The sequence below is a fragment of the Myotis myotis genome, unplaced genomic scaffold (assembly GCF_014108235.1).
Source record: "Myotis myotis isolate mMyoMyo1 unplaced genomic scaffold, mMyoMyo1.p scaffold_m19_p_1, whole genome shotgun sequence".
Lineage (NCBI taxonomy): Eukaryota > Metazoa > Chordata > Mammalia > Chiroptera > Vespertilionidae > Myotis > Myotis myotis.
Genome location: NW_023416313.1, coordinates 92,410,975 through 92,436,440, shown reverse-complemented (window position 1 = coordinate 92,436,440; position 25,466 = coordinate 92,410,975). Strand labels below are relative to the sequence as shown.

The 25,466-nt window shown below is 45.3% G+C and overlaps 1 protein-coding gene across 9 annotated transcripts in view; it reads left to right on the top strand.

The window, feature by feature from the left end:
- KIAA1217 (KIAA1217 ortholog) overlaps positions 1-25,466 on the top strand; it is a 307,889-nt gene that overhangs the window by 249,830 nt on the left and 32,593 nt on the right. For 5 of the 9 annotated variants that reach the window (XM_036345037.1, XM_036345036.1, XM_036345034.1 and 2 more), the window contains 3 exons: positions 10,751-10,855; positions 11,368-11,417; positions 18,874-19,040. In XM_036345037.1, coding sequence (XP_036200930.1) covers positions 10,751-10,855; positions 11,368-11,417; positions 18,874-19,040 — 322 coding nt within the window. The remainder of the gene's footprint in view (positions 1-10,750; positions 10,856-11,367; positions 11,418-18,873; positions 19,041-25,466) is intronic. The other 4 variants (XM_036345042.1, XM_036345038.1, XM_036345041.1 and 1 more) reach the window with 1 other exon arrangement.

Here is a 25,466-nt window from a genome sequence, read left to right as displayed (position 1 = left end):
GAGGTTATAGAGGCTTCCGTGGCCCAGCTGGAAATTCAACTACCATTTATTCCAAGTTCTAAACAATTGAAGTACAAGTAAACTTTTAATTACAAGCCTAATTTGGGGACTGCTGGTACATAATTAATTCCAAAGAAGTGATACAGACAGCAATGGCTATGAATTCACACAAGGGAGCACTTTCCTCAACTCATGCTGGTCTGGAAGCCTTCATGACAATGTGGAGAAGAGCTAGAATTATATATATATTACAATGAAAAGGTATTGTTTAGGAAGTCAGACTTATCTTTGCTGTACTGCTAGCATTATGGTGCCTATAAAAATGTCATCTGGATATGATGTTTTGCTGGTCTCAGAAGTCAAGTAAGAGCCAATGAATTGAATTATTACTTCAGTCACAGGAATATAAGCTTCATGGTTAAGTAATATTTGCTAGTCATTTCTTAACTGCTGAGTGGAGGCAACAGCTGTCTGATAAACACGGTACTTACCCACCTGATAGCACTCCTCTTACACAAGGAATATTCTATCAAAAATACCAGTGGAATGACTGTCACAAAGTCTGTGTTACTTTAAACCAATTTCTCAAAAGGAAAAGCCATCATCTGTCACTAATTAGGTGAAATTTAAATATGCCCTGGTATTCCCTTTGAATATTCATGAGGTGCTGTCAATCAGATGCCTTGAGTCTGAAACCAGAAGCTAAGCCAGAGGAACATAACTACTGTGAGATTCAGATAAGCCCCTTACCTTGCCGACTGGAACCTCTTTTTTCAAAGAGAAGATGAATAAATACTTAGGGGCGGGTTCAGCCTTTTTGAAAGACTCAGTGCAGACTCATCGTGGGTTCGACCCAGCCTGAAGATGGGGCTCATCTAAGTCCAGCAGCCCAGCAGCTGGGTAGTCCCGGGCTCTCCTGACGTCCAGGCTACATTTTATCCTCTTTGGGGCTTGTCCTTCTGTCTGGTCAAGATCAGGGAGCTCGCACTTGTTTGAATTTTGAACTATTTTTCATAAATGAAGTGATTCAAAAATATAGCCAGGTGTAAGCGTAAATTTGAACTTTCAAAAACTGCAGGTCTCAAAAAGCCTGTATTACCCACAAGTCTTGTAGGACCAACTTGCATTGCCAGGAAACACCCCTCCCTTCCTGTCCCTCTTCAGAACCAGAGGGATCTTAGAGACCACGCTCCTAATCGGTGACTTTACAGACGGAGAAACAAGGACTTCCCAAAGGTCCAGTGACTGGAGCAACTAGTCAAATGATGTTTTCACTCTCGTGCTGTCTCAATATTTCTGTCTTTTTAATAAAGGCCGTGTATCCTAACTCCTCCAGCAAGCATAGTACCTAAGAAGGCAAAATGAAAAAACCTATGAGAGAAGCCAAGTATAGGAAATGTTGTTTTTTTCCTTTTTCCTTCAGAGACATTATCTTGTTTCTTTTGAGTGCATGCTGAGGCTGCAGACCAGGGCAGGTGGGAGTGGCAGTTGGTGCCAAGCTCCCTTAGGACCACGCAAGGGACCATCTCCCATCGCTTCTGACACCATCTCCCTTTGGAAGATACATTACAGGCCTGTGTTCAGGTTGCCAGAACCTGAACAAACAGCTATTCATACTAGTTTGTACCTGTACAAAAAAAAATGAGCTGTCACGTCTACAGCATGAATATTAAAAATCTCCCTCAGGGAAGAGAACGAAAATGTAAAGCAGATGATTTAAGCAAGCAGGGTGGAGGCTTGCCCTGGGGAGGGAAGGCTCTCGCCCCAGCTGGTGAGTCACGAGGCAGGCAGCTCAGAGCCCCGCAGGGAGCACTGGGTGTGCAGGTGTCTGTGCCGGTAAACTAGCCATGCTTCCATAGGGGGACCCCACCTCCCTAAGCCTCGGTGTCCTTGGCCAGAACGGAACGGTAACCATGACCTCTTAAGGCAGTGGTTCTCAACCTTCCTAATGCCGCGACCCTTTAATACAGTTCCTCATGTGTGGTGACCCCCAACCATAAAATTATTTTCGTTGCTACTTCATAACTGTAATTTTGCTACTGTTATGAATCGTAATATAAATATCTGATATGCTTTATGTGTTTTCTGATGGTCATGACCCACAGGTTGAGGGGTCTGTGCCGTTTAAAGGAAAATGAGTGTAAAATCCTTTTGTGAACTGGAAAGTTTTCTATAAATAAGAGTCTCAATCGACATAACATTGTGAAGCCATAGCCCTTGGTGGAAAGGAGCCATAATGTGTTGGCCATTTGGATCTGAGAGACTATGTGTCCTCATGCCCGACTTGGGACTGTGTTTGGTCCCAGACAAAACAGCCTACCAGGAAGCATGTTGTGAAATAGAGTAAAGGCTGCCTGGAGCATTCCCAGAGCGTTTGCTGTGCTGGGCAGAACGCTGTCAGCACGCCGGAAGTCAGTGAGTGTGCACGTGGGGAGCACACGCCTGGGTGTGGCTCAGTTTCGCCCAGCCTGCGGGGCCTGCATGCCTTTTCTTTCCTTTTTTTTTTTTTTTTTTTTTTTTTTTTTTTTTTTTTGCTTTAGCCAAAATCACTGAATTAGAATGGAAAGAACATCATGGGGCCTAAATAAGTTCTCTCTAACTAGAAAGTTGCATGATTCTAGAAGTCTAAGTCTGGCCGGCTTTCAGACATGGTATTCGCTCAGTGTTGGACATTAGAGAATGGGCGTCTATTTAGCAAGGGGCGGGAGCCTTAGAGGCCCTCTTTCCTCTGTGTGCAGAGTATGCATTCAGCCTTTCACACTCCCTGTCACAAGCTCCATTCCACATACACTAGCTTCCTGTGTGTGAACTTGGGATTTTCCTGCCTCTGGGATGTTGCATTTGTTCTTCTCTTCCAGCAGATGTCTGTCTACCTGACTGGCTTCTTGCCAATGTCAGGGCTTCACTTAATCACCATGTGCTCTGTCAACCCAGGAACCAAGAGGTCACTGGTTCAATTCCCGGCCAGGGCACATGCCCAGGTTACAGGCTCCATCTCCAATAGGAGGCCTGTAGGAGGCAGCTGATCGATGATGATTCTCTCATCTTATCAATGTTTCTGTCTCTCTATCCCTCTCCCTTCCTCTCTTTCTAAAAATCAATAAAAATATATTTCAAAAAGACACACACCATCTGCTCAAGGAGGCCTTTCCTAACCGAACATCATACACACACACACACACACACAATTACATAAATATATGTATAATTATATGCAAGTATATATTTTTATATTTACACACACACACACACACACATATATATACTTCTCTACTTAGTTTGTTGTACCATTACCCTCACCCCTAAAATGTAAGTTCCAGGAGGGTAAGAAGCCCTTTGCTTTATTCACAGCTATAGCCCAAGCATCTGCCACTGTGCCTGGCACACAATCCACACCAGAAAAATATCTGTTGACTGAATGAAGTTGAAGTGACAAAAGAAGCCTTCCACATCCATAACATATTGCAAGTTATAAAGTGCGTGCTCGTACATTTTTCTTGCTTGCCTTCATTTCCCACATCTTGTAGGACGACAGCCCTGTGGGACAGGGAAGGCAGCAGTTACGCTAGGTTGACAGGTGAGGAAACTGAGACTCAGAGATATTGAGTGATTTGTGGGTGGAGATCTGTATCTCCCCTTGGATGTCTGGTGGTCAAGTCAAACTCAGCATGTCCAAAAGTGAACACCTATTTTCCCATCTCATGTATGACAACTTCATCTATTACTTAGGCGGAAAGCCTCGGTGTCATCTTGATTACTGCCTCTCGCACTCCACATCTGGGCAGCCAGAGATAGCTCTGTATCCAAAGATTCCCTGCCTCCAGCCATTGCTCTCTGCCTCACTCCACCACTCTGGTCCAAGCCACACCACTGCCACCTGATCTGCCTCAATGGCCTCCAAGCTGCCCCCGCCCCCCCACCCCCACCCTGCCTCTGCCCATCTCTGAAGTCAAAGCACAAATCTGGGTTAATTCCTAGTCCATTGTTTTTGCTCCTGTCACATTTTATTGGTCCAATGCTTCTGCTTCTGCCTGGACTCTCCTTACGTAGAACACTCTGTTCTGCTCTCTTCTCCTTTCTTCTTCTGGCTAAATCCCACTGTTTGCTTCGCCTTCCGCACATGCCTCCTCTCAGGAGGAGTAGCTCTTCCCCCGCTGACCTCTCCCACTCTGCCATCCGGCACCCGCACCCTGCAGGATCCAGCCGCCGTGCCCGCCGAGCTGGGGCATCTGCAGCCTGAGGTCAGGAGGAAAGACTCTGGCAGCATTTACCCCCAGGGCTACCACAGTGCTCACTCAAAGCAATTGTTGAATTGGGTTATTGATTATTAGACATCACTGAGGCATTCTGGGTAAATAGCAGCAGTTTTAATGTATGAGGAACTATTTATTGCGGGACGCCATCACCTCCACAGCATTTCTCTTCACGCCTCATTGTAAGCTCCCGTTCTCTCGAAGCCTTGGTACATTTATGAAGATTAGATGTAGCGTTTTCTTCCCAGACCCTCATAGATGGGGCTCCATTTTGTACGTATTTCTTTACAGTTGTCATTCAGTGTGTAGCTTCATGGGCCACAAGTAAAATGCAGAGCATCCCAGGTGAACAGCTTTGCTTTGGTCATTGTCTTCCCTGACTTGGGGGAAACCAGGTTGCCTGACGAGAGGATTCCACACTCTGTCTCCTTGAAGTATCACCAAGAGGAAGTGACAGGGGAAGAAACAAAGGGACACAAAGGGGTCCTTTCCTCTCATTTATTTCCCTCCTTCGTAGTCAGCCAGCATAGGAACTGCAAGGCTGAGAGAGAGCCCAGCCACAGAGAATCCAGTCAGGACAGTGGAGAGAGTGTGTGTGGACCATCAGGGTGAGGAGCAGGAAAATTAAAATGAATTTCCAGACAGTCTTGATCACTGAGGGTGAAGGAGGTAAGGATGTAGGTAAAGAGCTGATTTGTGTGACTAAGGGAATCGAAGACAACTAAAGGTTGCTACACTTAGAGAGGATTTTGGAGTTTCTAATCTGTTGGACAGAAACCAACTAATAACTTAAGGTCAGAGAATGTCTGTGAAGAAGAGTTTGAGGATCTATAATGCCAAACTTTTGAAAGGGTTATCAGCACGGATACCAAAGCTACAAAGGATGATGGACTGCAGTGTGGCAGACAGGAGGACATCTTTCCAGGCTGAAGCCATCCAAGGATGTGAGGGAATTTTCTAGATGTAGTTAGGGAACGTGTGTGTGTTATCTGCCATTGAGTCAGCTCTGACTCCTGGAGACCCTGTGAATGAGTGATGTCCACCGTCCCCTGTCCTCAGCAGCTTTGCTCAGCTCCTGGAGATGCATGCCTATGGCTTCTTTTAGGGAGTCAATCCGTCTCATGTTTGGTGTCCTGCTGCCTTCTATTTTTCCCAGCATTAATGTCTTCTCCAAAAAGCCCTGCCTTCTCCTGATGTGCCCTAGTAAGGTAGCTTCAGTTTTGTCATTTTTGCCTCATGATGTTTCAGACTTAATTTGCTCTAGAACCCACTTGTTCATCGTTCCAGTGGTCTGGGTACCTGTAGAGCTCTCTTCTCCAATACTGTGTTTCAAATTAATATTTTCCCCATCGGTCTTCTTCACTGTCCAACTTTTTTTTTTATTTTATTTTTTTATTGCTTGAAGTATTACAAAGAGTAGTACATATGTCTCCTTTTTTCCCCCTTCACCTTCCCCCAGTTCACTATCCAACTTTTGCATCTGTACATAGTGATTGGGAATAGGAGAACGTGGATGATCATAGCCTTGGTCTCAAATGGCACCAGGGAAGGTACAGATGAGTAATTCAGAAGCGAGGAGATGAAGTGGCAATAGGGAACATAGAACTCCTTTCTTCTCCATGAGCAGTGGGCAGGAGAACAAACAGCAGCCCTCAAGGTCAGGGTTATAAACAATATTTTTTAATGACCCTGTATGTATTCAGTCCTCATCTAATGTTTGTACATGCAAGAAAAGTGCAAGATATGGTCGTTATCTTTAAAGGGGTGCAGTGGTAGGGGGACAATATTAATGCGCACAGAACACTGTAGCCCCATTGTAGTCACCATCAACTCCATCAATATTGCCTCACTACATCTGGATGCTTGAATGAAAAGTTAACATTTGTTGGAAGTTTTTGGAAGAATGTCTTTAGTATATAGTTCTTTCACCAATAGGTTAGAGTGCGGGCAAAAATAGAAAGCTGGCTGCTCAGAATCCTCTTTGAAGCTGTATCACAAGTTCAGATCATTTGAATTCCAGTGTTTTGTTGAACTCATTTGAAAATAGAGTCTTCAATTACTTTGATTTTTTTCCCTTCATACCAGAGAGTCAGGGCATGAGCAAACAACTTGAAGCCTGTTCACTATTCAGTTCTGGGAAATGCCTTTGGCACTGGGCTTTAATTCGCTGAGATTTCTCCCAGAAAAAAAAAAAAAGTGACTTTGTGAAAGGAAGGTACTGCTTAATGATGGTACTCTATCGCTGCTGTGTCCACAGCAGCTTGCACTGTGGCGTGTAGCACAGCTTAAGTGCTCAAAAACATTTGTTGAGGACTCATTGACTGTCCCTTTCTGGGGGTAGAGGAATGAGCCGGAGCAAAAAACAAATCAGACAATATTAGAACTAGAAGTGAATTGATGGACCACCTACAAAGTACTCTCAGAATGCCAGCCCTGGTTACAATCATTGTTACTGGCTGTCCTGCACCACTAGGTCTCAACGTTAGTAACTGGTTAGGGAGGAGAATGCCCCTGACTGGGGGCCTAAGCAATCCTATCGGCTCCCTTGGCTGGTTTCACCTAGATCCCCAGCATTTGTTTAGGATCTTTAAAAACATAGCCTAAGGGCTTCATTACAGGGGAATTACCAGTCTCAGACTTGTTACAGCCTTGACTTGTTTTTTAATAGCCATTAATTTACTCAGATAGGCAATGATAAGGACTTAACTCAGTAATGAGGGCTCAGAACAAAGGCAAGTCCATGGTCAAAAATGTTAGAGGTGAAAACTTGAATCAAAAACGTTGTATAAGTGGAGTTACTGACTAAAAATATTCCCTCAAATGCACATTTTTCCGTCCCTCTACTCTGAAGACAGAGCAGACTGTGAGCAGTGTGGGCTTTGCTATGTCTTCACAGACAGGTGCTTGCAGGAAAGCCCATTGTCGCAGCAGGAATTTCAATACTGGGATCAGCACTTTCCCTGGATTTGGACTTGAGTTTTTATTAATATTATGGTTGGGCCCTGAAAACATTCATTCATCCAGGCTGACTTACTGTGCTAAATGACTAGTTAACCATATATACTAATCCCATAAATATGGTTTATGGAATGATAGAAAATGGTTTATGAAATCACTTTTAAACCATTTTTTCAACAGTAATTATACCAATCGTGTAATACCTTAAACCTAGCGATATTGGCAAGAATGAGCTTAAGCATCTTTAATATTTTGATGATTATTATACAAAATTGTCCCTGCAATAAAATGAGAGGGTCATATATAATTTCTCTTCTTTCACTGCATTTCACTTTTTTCCCCCTTTCACATTAAAACATACTTCATAACATTTCATCATGGGCAAAAGCTGCATAAGTTTCCAGTTGCTGTAATTTAGTTAAACCATAAAATTGTTTCCAGATTACCAACCATGAAATGGAAAGACAATCTTATTTATGAATTTATAAATCAGATAATCTCCCTCAAATGAATCCTGAAACCAGAAACACTTTGATGATTAAATAGGAGGGGAAAAGTTTTCTCATTTCCATGTGTCGAAAAATTGTATTTTTGTAACGTGGTTTTGGCCAAGGCAGTGGAACACGCGTGTGCAGTCAGCATCTCGGCCACGTGCAGGACCCACTGTTACCTGGGCAATGGGAGAGAATTGCTCCCCTCAGGTGTCAGCTCAAGTGTTCTGAACTCTGGAGGCTCTGAAAGATCCTGTCTTCCTTCTGGGGCCCAGCTGGTGGCATAGCACAGAGGAGGCCACCCAGGGAGCACTTTCTTCTAGCCTCACAGATACAAAAAGGAGAACCAAGGGTGTGATACCAGGCCTGAGTCTAGGGCCTTTCCTTCAAAGCATCCAGACCTTGTCCCCAGGAAGCTCTGTAGCTATGTGGACATGATCCCTAGGGAGTAAGAAGAGGGGTGTGGGTTTGTGGGTTGTCTTCCTCTGCATCCTAAAACCATTGTCTGGGGAAGCGCAGCAAAGAGCCAAGTACCCGCTGAGCCAAGAAAATGCAACTCTATGGACGCTCGTGTGGAGACCACCCCGCCTGTGCTGTAACGTTGTGCGATTCCAATCGCTGTGATGGATCAGTTGCAGATCAATGCCCTGAATCTGGAATGGCCAGGTGCTTTGTTTTGGTTTTTAATGCTATGCTGACCTTTCTTAGACAAGGTCACGAAACCTGTTGGCCAGTGAGGGTTCAGAAAGAACAGTGATTTAGCCCTAATCAGGGCTGTGCCTAGAGCCAATGTTGAATCCCTTCTTCTGACATTTCCCTCTTACCAGATTCTCATTTATTCTCTGCAGTCACAGACCTACCTGTTTCTTACATTTCGTACGCAGTAGTGCTGTCCTCTGTCTGCAGTTATGTTGTGACCATGCCTTCCTGTCCCACACTCCAGCTTCATGGATCCCCTCAAGCCGCTTCCTCACCAAAGCTGTCTAGATCCTAAAAATTGTCATGCTGCTTTTAATAGAAAAAAGAAAGAAGAAAGCAGTGCTCTGTATTTGCCTAGGATTGGATGAGAGCAGGAAACGAGTACATCTTGAGGTGGTTCTGAATGTACCTCGACTCCGAGGGTCACGAGTTTGACTTCTAGCATTACCGTGGGAAGAACGGGGGCCCTGGACAGCTGTCACCCGCTACTCAGCCGGTCCTTGTGGAAGTCACTCATTTCCCAAGAGCCCATGTGTGTGAGTCTGTGTCTCCCACATGGCAGGCAGCATGATCAGCCACTAGCCAATCATTTCTGAGACGCCATAGCGACTTGGGTCTGATGAACATGGGATATCCATTAGGTATTTACTAACCTGCTTTCTTGAGGGTAGCTTCTTCCTAAGTTTTCTCTTTGGCGCATGCGCTGTGCTGTGACAGAGAGGGGGCCAGGAGCATAGGTGTGACTGGAAACGCTTTGCAGCTCAGGGGTTCAGCATTCACTGCCACACCTGGAAACACCTGGAAGCTCGCTGCATGGAGATGGAGATTCCCACTCTCACTGCCCGAGATTTCTCCTTTCCACACTACCAGAGCAAAGAGATCATACTATTCATGCTTAGATTCTTTCTTTTTCCTTAGTGGGTTTACAACCATGAACTGCCTAGACTGCATGACTTTCATGCAAGAAACTCAGTATTGTGACAGACCAGCCATTTTAAACGAAAGAAAATGCACGGAGTTCTGATGTCAGAAGCTTGTAATTGTGAAATTAAACTCCGTGTTTCATAAGGGTTATATTCCAAAGGCAAAACGCAAAGCCAAAAAGTTGTGTATGGACAAAATTACCCTTGAAAGTCTGCTTGATTGTCATGAATTTTAAGATATAGATATAGCATCTCTCAATAAGTCCAACTTAACCAGTTATTGTTTTCCAGGGAAAGAACAGACCACCACAATTTCCACTGGGTACCAGATAAAGTAGTTGGCTGCTATGTAAAAGCCACAGTGCGTGCATATGCAGTGTGTAGCACGGGCAGCATTGTCGCTTACACTGGGAGAGGTTGGCGGCACTGAGACCGCAGTGAAGAGTGGGGTCCCTTCTCTGTCTCAAGCTCACACTAGGACACCTGCGCATGGGGCACGAAGGCCGGCAAGGTGCCCCCGCTACTCAAGCTGCCCTCCCCTGCCTGTCTTTATTGTTTTAAACTCCCAAGTAAAGGTAACTGAATTTGCCTGCAGTCACGTTGTGATGCCCTCTGCCAGTAGAGGGAGCCACTAGTGATGTTGTTTGTTTAATGTATTGAAAATAATGACAATAGCTCTGTGAAACGGACCTTGTCTGAGGTACAAAAATTTGAGCCAAATGAATTGTGATGAAGCATTAGGGAGCCTGAACAGGTGCGGCATCTGTGCACAATAAACAATTGGGGTTATTCACTCATGTTAGGGGTATTTGTTTTTCTGCTTGATCCTGTAGAAGCCCTTTAACACAGGTTAAAGTTCCTGTGTCATTAGATTGAGCACCATTCACCCCAGAGTCAGACATTGATTTCAACCATATCTTTCCATGGTCTTTAGAGACAGTCATTGGTGTTGCTCTCAGACGATAAAACAAGTTTTACCTCACACACAACACACATCCCCATCATTGACGCCAAAACCGGTCATCAGTCCCGCAGCTGAGGAGCACAGCTTAGAGGCCTGAGCCACTGGGCACAGCTGGCCTAGGACGCCGCTGGTGCCAGAAGTAAAATGGCAGAAGCAGGGCAGAAAGGCTCGAGAACACTCCACGCAAGCAGAGTTGTTTCTGAGGGAGACACATTCCAGTTTCTCAGGAGGCCTCTCAGGTCTGCACAGCATCTTTTCAGTGAGGTCTTGGGGTTAGTCTTAGGCTCCCATCACGACACAAGCTCAGCAGGTACTGGCAGGCTCATCACATTCTCCGAGCCAGGCGGGTGCACTTTGCTGGCCTACGAGGTGGTACCTTTTATGACCCTCGGGTGATCATTCACCAGACGAACCAGTCTGAAAGTCAATAAAGCTTTAACAAACAATTCTCTTGTTTTACAGAGAGAGGATGCAAGCCATGGAGAGACAGATTGCCAGTTTAACTGGCCTTGTTCAGTCTGCACTTTTTAAAGGGCCCCTAACAAGCACTAGCAAAGATGCATCTAGGTAAAAAGAAGAAACAAACCCATTAAATAATTCAATCTGTTTCTCTTTAATCATTAAGATAATTCACTCATTCAAATCCGTTTTCTTGTAATCATTTCAAGGCTGAAAATAGTTACATCTCTCTGAATCATGGTTTGTTTGTTTGTTTTTTCCTTCTGGTAATTCTTGGTCGAAGGTAACCCTTTGGCCCAAGAAGGGTAAATGGGCTTCCCAGTGCATGTGGCTTCATGGACCACTGCGCAGTGCCTGCAGCCACCATCCACACGTCTCCACCTCCGCCATCCTCTGAAAGTCATGAGTGCCCACCTGCTGTCTTCCACCCGCACTGTCAGTGCACACCTGGGAAGCCTTTTCCATCCCGGCCAGTCGTGGTGCTGATGCTAAAATCCCCTCATTGCTTGATACCATCACTACCTGCTGCTCATTGCTTAGAATAATGAATGGAGGGGGCAAAAAAAAAAAAAAAGGCATTTTGGAAACTGTATAGCTGACTCTCTTTTTCTTTTATTCAGCGAGAAGATGATGAAAACACCAGCTAATAAGAACCACACAGAGAGTGCAGGTAAGTGTTCTTGGAGCATTGGGGAACCTGCAGGCTGCCGTGGGTGCACTCTGCTTGTTGCAGAAGTCCGTGACCTTTCCCGAAGTTATCGATGTGGTGTGATTTCAGAGACTTTCCCGATAATGTCCACCCCATCTCACCTTCCCTGCTTAATGCTGAAATTCCAGATTCGTCATTAATTTGGGAGGGACTAAGCCCTTTGGTCTTCTCCCTTCAGTCTTTTTTCATTCATTCACTATTCATTCACTTACTCATTTATATGGCCAAACATCCAACAAATATTTATGTGCCTGGTACTGAGTAAGGACAGGGAGCATGATTCAGACACAACTGCTTGCTTAGAATTCCGAATCCCGTGGGGGAAATGCATATGGGGCAAGTAATTACACGAGCATTGAGTGTGACGCAAAAGTGAAGGATGAATGTTTAACTGACAGTTCTAGCCTAGACCAAGGACATTTCCCTGAGGAAGTGACACACACTGAGACCTGACAGATGAACAGGATTTAGGTAGTGAAGGGGGAAGGGAAGAGCCGTCCAGGATGAGGAATTTAGATAATAATCTAAGTGCAAATTGAAGCCATTGGAAGGCTCTGCACTAGGGAAGGACCTCAGCCCAGGGCAGCATGGTAATGGGTGAAAAGGGGCGAATGCTGACAGGGACCACCAGTGATCGAGTCGGGAGAAGAAGGTATCCTTGGACCAAGGCCTGCTTTTTAAATGCCAGCATCGCGCCCCCTCCCCCTCCCTCACCTCCCTCTCAAAGGGCCCCAATTAAATTCCATGTGGAATTCCCTAGTATCCTGGTATATTTGATGCACATCTTATCCTGCAGGCTCAAGGCAGACCTCTGTCGAGAATATGAGGTCGTCCTTCCCACTGGGTTAGAAATAGAATCATTACCAGGGACGTGTTCAGCCACTGAATTACACAGGAAGCATGTGGCAAGTTGGGTGAAACCTCTAATTTGGGGAAGCCACAGAGTGTCGTGCAGCGTGGTGGAAAGGGCAGAATCTGGGACTTCAGCTGGACCTCGGTTAGTCCTGGGCTACGTGCAGGCAGTTCAGCTGCTCAGCCAGCAGGGCTGGCCTTCCAGCCCTCCCGGGCCTCTGGGGCCTGTTGGTTTACTTAGAAGTTAATCAGTGGCCGTGCATCCAGAGAATTATTTCACAGAAATCACTAAACTTGTCTTCAGAGCAAGTGCCAGTTTGTTTTGGAGATACTTGTTCACTCATTTCTTTTTTGATCTATTATGAATTTAAGGGGAAAGGGAACTTATGGCACTCATAGAAAGAGAGAGTGGAATGGTGGTTACTGGGAGATGGGAAATGGTGAGCTGTTGGTCAGAAAGTACAAACTTCCAGTTGGAAGATGAGTAAGTTCTGTGGAATCAGTGCACAGCATGGTGATTATAGATAATAATACATCAGAGAAAGACAAGTGCCATATGATTTCACTTATATGTGGAATCTAATGAACAAGATAAACTAACAAGCAAAACAGAAACAGACTCTTAGACACAGAGAACAGACTGATAGCTGTGGAGGGTGGGCGTGTGCTGGGTGAAAATCCTTGAAAGAATTAAGCAGAAAAAAACAACAACTCATAGACACAGACAACAGTATGGTGATTAGTAGGGGGAAAAGGCAGCGGGGGGAGGGAGAATAGGGTATAAGGGGAATACATGATGGAAGGAGACTTGACTTGGGGTGATAAACATACAGGTGATGTATTATAGAATTGTACACCTGAAACCTATACTCTTATTAACCAATGTCACCCCAATAAATTCAATAAAAAAAAAAAATACTGAACTATATACTTGAAAGTTGCCAAGAGAGTAGATCTTAAATGTTCACACCACAAAAAGGAAATGGTAATTATGAGACATGACAGGCGTTTTAGCTAACACACAGCGGTGACCATATGGCATATGTAAGTGTACCAAAGCAACATGCTCTGCACTTTAAAGTTGCACCGTGGTCTAGGTCAATTGTATCGCAAAGTGAAGGGAACAGAAGGAAACTACAGACACTAAATCACCCCATCCCTCTGGATTCTGGCCCAGAAATGATGAGTATCTGATATCATTGTTCTAACCAATAGTACGTGCTGCTTTGTACCCTGCTTTTAGTCCTTTCACTTTGGGTGACATCATCATCATCATTGCAATGAGTGACCTTTAGTGAGTGTTTCCAATGTGCCAGGCACTGTTCTAGGTGCTCTTCATACAACAACCCATTAACTCCTGGCCCATCCTCATTATTCCCATTCCCAGGGAAGAAGACTGCACACAGTTCCACATAGGAACACATCCACAGGGGCCACCCACCTGTCATTTTTTTCCTCATCTTTTTGTGTTAAGGTGCCCAGTCCCTTTAAAGATGTATAGGTTTTTCATTTCTTTATTTTGAATAATTTTGTAAATGTCTTTTTTGGAGCAAGGGGGAAGGAACGGGTGTAATTTCCTTAGGATGTAGTATTTCCCAAAGTGGAATCAGTAAGTCCAAAGGGACGAACAGTTGAGTATCTCTGGCAACATGCTGCCAGTTTCTCTTTTGAGAGGCTGAGCCAATTTGCAATGCCACCAGGAACAAGCAAGTGTGTTTGCTCCCCTGCGTCTCTGCTGAGTTTGGTCTTTCTCATTCTAGTGTGTCAGGGCTAGATGTGGTCCGCCGGGCTTTCGTTGCCATAGCAGCCTGTACAGTGCACAAAATATATTAATTCTTCCAGAACCCAAGGAAGTAAGCTGTAAGAGAAGAATTACGCCTGTTCTGTAGACAAGTACATGGAATTACAATAGGAGCTAAGGAGCTCATTTGTCCAAGGGTAAAGGAAAAGGAAAACCCAAACTTCCTGTTACTTTAGGAATATGTGATTCTGTGGGTATAAGAGAACAGAAGGAACCTCCCATTTCAAAGGCATACTTTGTACTTTATACAGGGTGTTATATAATTTAACACACAACCCTGTAAGAAAGATGTTAGCCACACAGTTAGTAAGAGTCACAGCCAGTCTGGCCAGTCCCCAAACCCAGGTTCTTTCTATCACAACAGGGTACATTAAATTTGCATGTAATAAATTTCATAGTGAGATACACTCAACTGAAGTGTATTACCTAACAGTGACTGGGGAGGAGGAAGGGAGGCCATTGCCTGGAAAGGGTGATGTGCACAGAATGGAGGGTGTTTCTGAGGACAAACTGCACGATGAATCCTTGTTCATCTGTGCATGTTGGGAGCAGAATGTGACCACCTGCGTGTGGATGTGGTGAGCAGACCCCAGGTCCTGTGAACTGATCTGAAGGGGAACTTATCACTCGTGGTCCCTACTCACCAAATCCAGCTCCGTGTGTGGATTTCAGGGCACCTGCCTATAGCTCTCAGCCTGCTGCTGTCACCCCCAGCGTCTGGCCCTGTGACACTCCAGGGGAGGAGGGGAGGGAGGCAGAGGCTTTTCCCGCCCACTCTGCTCAGAGACATAATCACAGCTGATTGCAGTGGGGAGTCCCTCTGTGCCAGACACCAGGCTACTAGTAAGCAGTTTACCTGTGTTAATTCCATTATCTCACACAATAACCCTTCCACACCTTTTACAGATGAGGAAACTGAGAGTGAGAGAGGTTGAGTTGCCCTGCCAAGGTCACACAACTAGGAAGTGGATGCTGAGGATGATTTCCAGGTTTCTGATTTAAGTAACTGAGTCTATAATAGTGCCACTGGCTAAGGTCAGATGTACAGAGACAGAAAGGGGTCTGGGAAGATGAAAAGTCCTGTAGCAACATGAACGTACTGGTAAGTCCTGTAGCAACACGAACGTACTGGTATGCGGATCTGAAGAGAATTGTATGCTGGAGACAAAGATGTGAGGGACCTTGGCAGGTGGCGGTAGAGGAAGTGACCTCCCTGGAAAGCACGTCCAGTGAGAGAAGAAACAGGACCAGGACAGAACAGGCCAGGCTTTTTAAAGTTGGCCAAGGAAGACATTAGAAAGGAGATTGACCAAGATGGAGTAGTGGAGAGGGAAGAAGACAAGGGACAGGAGAGTTTAAATTGAAAAGGAAAGAGGTGGCTAATGGAGCCCAGCATCACACCAAGGAGGTGTCTGTTGGGTAGACAGCCGACCATTGCCCACCTTATAAAGAGCCATTTCTGTGAACGATGGAATTAGAAACCAAATTTAGTGGATTAAGAAGTTATAGATGAAGAAATTTTTGAAATGAGTATAGAGTCCATAAAGAAACTTTGTTGTGAAAGATATTTTTTAACCGGTTATCAGCATTTAATTCTAACAGATTCTGGCCTCTCCTCCAGGCAGGAGGTTGGTGAGGTGCACCAGTGCCCTCAGAATGTAAAGAGAAGGAGGGATTGAGTGATGATAAAGTAACTTGGCCGATTCTAAGAGAAAAACTTCCTATTTATTGTGATTCTCTCAGAATACTTGATCTTGAAGATGCTGTTAATTCTGACATGCTGCTATTGCTGGAAATGTTACTAGATGTTCTCCTATGGAAACCTTTCACCATTCATTCACCTTCAGCTAAGTCATGTATGAGTCAGCGTTTTCCTTAGACCAGTGGTTCTCAACTGTGGCTGCACATTAGAATCACCTGGGAATCTTTTTAAAATCCTGATTTCTGGGCCTCATCCTCCGGAAATTCTGTTTCTTTGTTACTAATGTTGTGGCCCCACCCCATAACAAAGAAACAGAATTTCCGGAGGATGAGACCCAGAAATCAGGATTTTAAAAAGATTCCCAGGTGATTCTAATGTGCAGCCACGGTTGAGAACCACTGCCTTAGACCTTATGATTCAGTCTTTGAGTAGCTGAAGAAAATACCCACCTGCAATGTTTTCACATCAAGAGATGAGATCTGGAAAAGGCTGCAGGTGTTTCTAATTTTTTGTCTTTGTAAATAAGGAATGTCAGTCATGCTTTTATTAAGGTGGGATGCCTTAGTCATTGTTGAGTCTAAGAGGGAGCCTGGACAGGAGGCAAGAAGAAGCAGAGTCATGGTTCTCTTACTGACTGGACTTAAGGTAAAACTTTGGTCAGATCAAGGAATGAAACTAATCATTTCTATATAGGTAGGTGTGTGTGTGTGTGTGTGTGTGTGTGTGTGTGTGTGTGTGTTGAAGACCAAGTATTTTCTCCATTTAGTGAAGTTATGCTCCACATGAACATGTGGTGCTTGATAATTCACTTCCCTCCTTTCCAAAGGAACACCAGCATTGCCACAGGGGTGGGCTCACTGGTTGTTTAAAAATGGACATCTACTCACTGCCTGCTGCCCAGTGACAGGACCGCCCCTTAACCTGGGACTAGATTGTAATCGGAGCAAGTCTTGCTTTGATGAGGGTGATTTTTATTCGGGGGCGAGGAGACTGCCAAAAGTTGGTCAGAGCCTCCAGGGCAGCAGCCCTGCATGTGCTGAGAAAGGCAAGGTTCCCACGGGTGCTGAGCTGAGATGGGAAGAGACACCACTGGCTGTAGCCATTCCAGGGCAGGAGAGCAACGCCAGGGTTCTGTGGTGGGAGGCCAGCTGGGCCCGTGGCACACCCTCCACTTTGTCCTTTACAGGAAAGAGTTTCCAGCCCCTTCAGAAGTGAGTGTGGGTGTGCGTGTGGGTGTGGGTGTGAGTGTGCGTGTGGGTGTGAGTGTGGGTGTGAGTGTGGGTGTGAGTGTGGGTGTGAGTGTGCGTGTGGGTGTGGGTGTGAGTGTGCGTGTGGGTGTGAGTGTGCGTGTGGGTGTGGGTGTGAGTGTGCGTGTGGGTGTGAGTGTGCGTGTGGGTGTGAGTGTGCGTGTGGGTGTGGGTGTGAGTGTGCGTGTGGGTGTGAGTGTGCGTGTGGGTGTGAGTGTGCGTGTGGGTGTGGGTGTGAGTGTGCGTGTGGGTGTGGGTGTGCGTGTGGGTGTGGGTGTGAGTGTGCGTGTGGGTGTGAGTGTGAGTGTGCGTGTGGGTGTGGGTGTGAGTGTGCGTGTGGGTGTGAGTGTGAGTGTGCGTGTGGGTGTGGGTGTGAGTGTGCGTGTGGGTGTGAGTGTGCGTGTGGGTGTGCGTGTGGGTGTGGGTGTGAGTGTGCGTGTGGGTGTGAGTGTGCGTGTGGGTGTGAGTGTGCGTGTGGGTGTGAGTGTGCGTGTGGGTGTGGGTGTGAGTGTGCGTGTGGGTGTGAGTGTGCGTGTGGGTGTGAGTGTGCGTGTGGGTGTGGGTGTGAGTGTGCGTGTGGGTGTGGGTGTGCGTGTGGGTGTGGGTGTGAGTGTGCGTGTGGGTGTGAGTGTGAGTGTGCGTGTGGGTGTGGGTGTGAGTGTGCGTGTGGGTGTGAGTGTGAGTGTGCGTGTGGGTGTGAGTGTGGGTGTGCGTGTGGGTGTGGGTGTGGGTGTGAGTGTGCGTGTGGGTGTGCGTGTGGGTGTGGGTGTGGGTGTGAGTGTGCGTGTGGGTGTGAGTGTGCGTGTGGGTGTGGGTGTGAGTGTGCGTGTGGGTGTGGTGAGGATTTTACTCTGGTGGCCTCTTCCAGAGAACTGCATTCGTTATCTTTAAACAATATATAAATAGCACTTCCTTTTGATTCCTGTACCTTGCTCATCCTGTGTTATTGGGATCTTTTATGACCTTTTAAAGCAAACTTCGTCAAATCAGGCTCTTCCCAGATGAACTTATAAAGTGAATGAGGTTTATTTGAGTTGGACTCCAGGAGCCAACGTTTATGGCAGCTAGGAACTATGGAGGAAGAGGCTGTTTCTGCTGCCTGGCTTCCTCTCCTAAAGAATTCTCACATCACGCCTGCTTTTCTCACCGTCGGGACTAGGACAGAGGTCCTGCTGCTTTCGGTCTGGAAAGCTGAAAAGATTCAGAAGAAACTCATTTCTCATTCGTCTTCCCTTCGTGATCGGCCCAATCTCTGCTCAGAACTAAGGGCATCTTGGGATACATCTGCCTGCATGAAATAGTCACGGAGATCCTGTGTTAGGTCCCAGAATTTTAAAATTATTTTTCTGTTATAAAATTACAGAGATCCACTATGCAGATTTAAAAAAGGAAAAAGTAGTAATATAAACCTCATGGAATACCAACAGCCGGACATACTGTTAATCCTTTGTTCCAGATACATCTGATCTTTCTCTGCACCCCTGTATACATCCACAGAAGCTGTGTGGACAGACAGACAGCTTCCCACACGGCCTCCTGCTTTAGATACTGCACTGATCTGCCTCCCTTTGGCACTAAGCTTCTAGCACATGATTGTTAAAGAGTGCATGCTGCAGTGTGACATGAGGTTTCCATACTTTATTTAAATTTAATTCCTTACTTTTGTCATATAGAGGACCCGCATAATTTTTTTTTTAAATTTTCACAGTGAAGGAAATGGGCATTTTTAGAGTCAAGTTGTCTGTGATGGGGTGGAACTTAACTTCGCCGTTCCTGTCTGGCTTTCTTAGGGTCTTTGCTGCTCTTTTCTCATAGGAACGCCCCATGTTTCTGGCGGGAAGACTCTCGGCGCCCTGGAGTCCCTGGGGCCACCCAGCCAGCCCCTGGCCGCCGGCACCTCGGCCGTCCACCTGAGCCTGCTCGACATGAGGCGGAATGTGGCCGAGCTCCGGCTCCAGCTGCAGCAGATGCGACAGCTCCAGGTACAGACTGTTCCTTGTGGACGATGTCTTCTGTCTTATTTGCCCAAAGTCAGCTTTCCCCGCCTCCCACACCCCTGGCCCCACAGCAGCACCCACCAGGGTTCTTTCCACCATCCTCCCCTAAGGGTGAGCCACGGTTTCCTCCCTCACACACATAATCTGGGTCGAGACCTTCCACTGCAACCGTAGTCAATGGATAGCCACTTCTTTAAGCTCCGCGTGCTTTTACACATGAAAAGCCCATTAAACCTCTGTTTTTCCGAGGAGAGCTGAGAGCACAGGAGCCCCATGGAGCATAATAACAGCCAGTGACGACTTCCTGGTTAGTGTTCCGGCTCCTTGCTTCCCCCCAGTGAGCAGGCCCAGTGGTGAGACAGTCAGCTGAGCTTTTTTTTTTTTTTTTTTTTTACAAGGACCTATGAGGTATCTAGATGATTAATTCATAAGGAAAAGAAGCCATCATGGATGATCTTGTGGAGAAAAACATCTGCATTCTATCTGGATAGTGTGTCCCATAATATTTTCCTTACCTTTTCCCATTATTGAGGAATGTGTGCACTCTATGGGAACCAAAACGGGAGGGGAAATGACCCTTTGTGGCACGAATCTCGTGAGCCAATCGCATGCTGAATAATGCATCTCCTGGTGGTGGGCACTGAGGGGCTGGGGCGGGGCCGCCCTTCATGCGATCATGTGTCTGCTTTATGTATCAACCTCACGCCGCCTGCCTTCGGTAGGAGGTTGATCCTTGAGGGTAGAGAGCTGGCTCCTTGACTTCGAGGAGTTCGTAGTTCAAACATTGGTAAAAGACAGAGCCGCCCAGGAGCCTGGCGCAGCCACTCAGGTGTGGCATCCACAGTAGGCAGTGGGGTGTAGCCTCCTCCACCAGGGAGGTCCGACAAGGAAGGGCTTCAGACCACAGCCCTTTCTTGCTTCAGCTCACAGAGGCATGAGCCCTACATGTTTCACCACCTCATTAAGGCAAGAAGATGCTTTGCCCTTATTCTACCTGCCAGAGAATAAACAGAAAGGCAGCTGGCCCGAGAGGCCCCGTCATGGACTGTAAGATCTGACACACCAGACAGCATGGCTCCGTACTCAGGCCTGCAAGGTGACGTTGCCTTGGCTGTCCCATGCAAGTTCATTTAAATACTTTTATGAATCATGTCGTCTGTGAAGTCCCCCATCCTTTGCATTAGCTTCTCCTTGCTTTGCAATTTTAAAGACACTCTGCAATGAAATGAATGTCTGGGTTGGGCTGAGGGTGTGTGCCAGGTGGCAAAGTCCAGTGCCCACAGTGTCGAGAGTAACTCAACAAAAGTGGAGAAGGGACAGTGGCAAGAGGCCCCTCTAAGGTCAGTTACCACTCAATTCCAGCCAGCTCTTCACCTAACAGTATTACAGTCAGTGTGCCTGGACATTTCAGCAACCCTAGAGAATCAGGAAATACAGGTTTTTTTTTTAAATAAAATATCTGTGTTCATCTTTAGAATGTTGGAAAATAATTCAAGGCCAATGGTACCCTGCAAGCCAGACAACACTTGTGCAGGGCAGAGAGGGTATGTCCTCCCCCAGGCTCTTACCTGTGGTTTATGGAGGGAGGACAAGCCCCTTCTCACACTGCCCCTTCCTTGTAGCGCCACCTGCTGGCCATTTGGAAAGTGTCTTTCCCTAATGGACACTCAAGAGAGAAAAAATTCTTAAATGTATTGTTTGTATGGTAGTGCTTTCAAAAGTGAACATTTGTTGGTTTGAGGGCAGGGGTGGAATTTCTGAAACATCGCTGAAGTGTGGCAAATTTGATACCAAGATTGTGATGTGTGTGGCTGTGACATCACCCTGGTGGTGGCTGGTATTGTTTGGTCCTCTGGCTGGCTGGAAGGAGTCTCCCACAGCTTGCCACTCCTTTCAACCCTTGAACCGTGGAGGCTCAGTTGCAGAATCATAGCTTCTCAAACAAAGCAGCTCTTTAGTCAAGGTCTGGGAATGCTGTCTTAACCACACAACTTCCTTTATTGCCCAGAACTGCGCAGCTTTTCTGGCTTTGGGGTGTAAAGAGCAGTGAGCAGACATGCTCTTGAGCTTAGAAGTGTTTGCAGTTCTCAAGAGCAGACACATGAGGAAAGAGAAGCACTTTGCCTCTTCGCCTGGCTGCTGTCCCTTCTACCTCGGTCTTCGTATCCTCTGTGTCTCCATTAGCTTTCCTTCCTGTCAAGCCTCTGTCTTTTCCGTCAGGGGAGTCTACGTAAGACAAAAAGAGTTCAGAAGAATTAAGCCATCTGAGCGCCAGTTTCTCCGTCAGCATATGTATTCTATACTCCAAAAATAAATGACAACCCCAGAGTGATTACAAGTCCAGTAATGGAGTTGTCATTAGAGACACGCGAAACTCTGTAGAATAGTCTCAAAAGAACAAAAATTGAATTAGAAGTTCAAATGTTCTTTGAACTGTGTTATAAAATAGTGAAATTGAATGAAATCTTTTGTGCTTGGCAGCCGGCTTCAGTAATTAGATAATTAAATCACCAGAAAGTCCTAGGCTGGAGAGCATGTCCCATTTGAGCATTTCATTTTCAGAACTGATGGATTATTCTCAAGAAAAGAAATGTGATGCAGACATAGTGGGGTGGGTAGATTTAAACAGGGCAAAAAAAAATGTTAAGGGAGACAAAAGGAGCCCACGGAGAAGGTCAGGGAAACCATTAAAACTCTATATTCTCCTCTGCTGTCCAGTTTCATGTGGACTAACAGTCTAAGGCAGGGGTCCTCAAACTTTTTAAACAGGGGGCCAGTTCACTGTCCCTCAGACCGTTGGAGGGCCGAACTATAGTTTAAAAAAAAACTATGAACAAATTCCTATGCACACTGCACATATCTTATTTTGAAGTAAAAAAAACAAAACGGGAACAAATACAATATTTGTATTTGCATGTGGCCCGCGGGCCGTAGTTTGAGGACCCCTGGTCTAAGAGAATGGTCCTTAAACCTAGCTTCCCCTTAGAATCACCTGAGGTCTTTACTAAAAATATCGATAGCCAAGCACCACTGCCAGCGTCTGACTTCATTGATGTGGGCCAGAGGCATGCCCTGCTGATGCTAGAATGTTCCAGGGTGAGAACTGCTCTCGGGTATTATGAATGCTCAGTTCCTTGTGATAACTTTGGAAATGTTGAGATCTCAGACAGCTGTCACAGGGTGCAGCAGAAACATGTAGGGTACCTGCCACCCTGTAAGCGTGAAAGCCCTGCCTTTAAACAGTGCCCCTCAAGCCCAGGGGCTAATCATATTGTATTCTCTGTTCAGTTATAATTGTTACAAGAGCTGTATGAAGCTTTACATTGTTATGTTCCCATTCGTAGGTTACAGTTGGGTCTGCCATTAATTGGCAATAATGGTAAAGGGGGACAGGTGAAAATCTTGTACCTAACAAATGCTCCCTTCAAAAGATGACGACCTTTGTCTATTACCTTTTCTGGTATGATTTAGAGGGGAAAAAAGGATGAGCTATTTCTTTTTCCCAAAATGCCACAGAACTTGGGTTTTATCAAATTAATCCTCTATCTACAGAACTGACTGCAGTTCTGCCCCTTTCTGTTGGTTGAGGGAGAGATAAGCTCTCTATTCCTGCAATTGACTCAGCTTTCTTCCTGGGGGCACTTTTCAGATCATAATACAGAAAGCAGTAACCCAAGCATAGCACTGACACTCTGAGCTGAGGAGATACTATCAAAGTTTAGAGAGTTGAAGCAACTATAATTTATGGAGTGGAGTATCAAACAAGAGGAAGCTCTGCCGAGAACGATATATATGAATCTGTGGGTCTGTTATTGAACAACTAGAGGCCAGTACACAAAATTCATGCACTGGGGGGGGGGGGGGAGGGTTGTCCCTCAGCCCAGCCTGCACCCTCTCCAATCTGGGACATCCCTCTCACAATCTGGCTCCCAACCGCTCGCCTGCCTGCCTGCCTACCTGATTGCCCCTAACCGCTTCTGCCTGCAGCCTGATCACCCCCTAACTGCTCCCCTGCCAGCCTGATCGCCCCCAACTGCCCTCCCCTACTGGTCCTGCCAGCCCAGTCGCCCCTAACTGCCCTCCTCTGCCAGCCCGGTCACCCTTAACTTCTCTCCCCTGCCGGCCCAGTTGCCCCTAACTGCCCTCCCCTGCCAGTCTGGGTTGCCCCGAACTGCCCTCTCCTGCCAGCCTGGGCACCCCTGACTGCCCTCCCCTGCTGACCTGGTCGCCCCTAATTGCTCTCTCCTGCCAGCCATCTTGTGCCCACATGGGGGTGGCCATCTTGTGCAAGTGTGTGACAGTCAATTTGCATATTACCTCTTTATTATATAGGATAAGCCAAGTGTATAGCATGAAAGACCACTAAGCCAGGCAAAAATAAAATGGCCAATCTTACAAAGGGCTGGGAGATGTTCATGATTTGACAAGCAAGAGTAAAGAGGTAAAGAGTCCTGATTGGTCCCCTGGGACATTCAGTAGAGATCAGAGAAGAACCATGCTTCAGTTTTAGGCCTAAACTAGCCACAGAGTAAAATGTACCCTAGATTACCCCTAACAAAGATTAAAAACAAGCCTCTGAAGAACAAATATGATCCACAAGTCACTGAAACAACAGCCAGAGTAAGTTCTCTATAAAGGAAAACAACAAAATCTAGAACTGCATGCCCAGCATCCAATCAAAAATGACTGGACATATGATGATTCTGAGGAACATGACGCATAACTTTCAGAAAAATCCATCAGTGGATGAAATGGCAGGAATAATAAAATTAGCAACAAGGGCTCTTAAATTGCTATTACAATTATTCTCAAGGATTTAAAGGAAAATATGGACACAATCACACAAGAAATGGATGACATAAAAATCTTTCAAGAACTAAAAAACACAGTATTTGAATACACTTAATAGAAGATTAATAGCTGGTGAAACAAAATATCAGCCAACATGAAAACATAATAGAAACTGTCCAATCTGAAGTATAAAAAGAAAAAAAGACTGAAGAAAATGAACCAAAACTTAGTGATTTGTGAAACAATGTTAAGTAGTCAAGGGAAAAGACAAAAACATTAGAAGAAATCATGGCTGCAGGTTTCTAAATCTGATGAACACTATACATCCACAGACTAAAAAAGCTCAATGAACCCTGGAATGACAAGCACACTCAGGGGGGGTCCTCAATCTTGTAAGGGAACAAACATGGAGACTATAATATGAAACCACACAAAAGTACATTAGAATCAAATTTCTTTAAAAAAACACAAAAAAAACAGGGATAAATAGAAAAATCTTAAATGTAGCTGGAGGGGGGGGGGGGGGGCAGGGGGGAGGAGACACATTACATAAAGAAGAATTAACACTGAGTTCTCAACAGAGACAAAAGTTAAGTCAGAAGATAATGGAATGACATCTTTTATAAAAAAATATTTTATTGATTTTTTAAAGAGAGGAAGGAAGAGGGATAGTTAGAAACATCGATGAGAGAGAAACATCAATCAGCTGCCTCCTGCACACCCCTCACTGGGAATGTGCCTGCAACCAAAGTACATGCCCTTGACTGGAATTGAACCCAGGACCCTTCAGTCCACAGGCCGACGCTCTATCCACTGAGCCAAACCGGCTAGGACTGGAATGACATCTTTACAGTATTGAAAGGAAAAAACTTTCAGAAAATAGAAGACATTTCCCAGCTCATTTTATGAAGCTAGCATTCCCCTAAAAGCAAAACCAATTAATTGTATTATTTAAAAGAAACAATACCCATAGACTTATATCTCTCAAGAAAATATGTTTAACAAAATGGTAGCAGTTAAATGCAGGAATATATTAAAATAATAAGGTAGTATCCTTGGTTTTATCCCAGGAATGCAAAATCGTTTTAATATGAAAAAAATGAATGAATGTATTTGACCTTATTAACAGAATAAAGGAGAAAAATCATTTCAGTAGGTGCACACAAAAAAAAAGACAAAATTCAATACCAATGATAAAAACACGCATGACTCAAGAATGATAAAGGATGTCTGAAAAAAACTATAGAACCTATAGTTAAAACACTAAATACATCCCCCATAAAGTTAAGAACAAGGCCAAGGAAGGCTGCTTTCACTTCTGTTGAGCACTGTACTGAAGATCGTAGCATGGACAGTAAGTCTAGAAAAGAAAGAAGAGGGGTACAGAGAGGGAAGTAAAAAGTGTAATTGGCTTTACTCACAAATGACCTGATTGTATACATATCAAGTCAAATAGAATCTATTTTTTAAATGCTACCAAAAAAAAAGTGACTTTTGGGGAGGTCACCAGAATCAAGTCAGTAAATAAAAATTTAATTTATACAATGTACAAAATACCCCATATGTGGATTTATCCATACAATGAAATACAACTCCGTGTTAAAAAGCATGAACTACTAT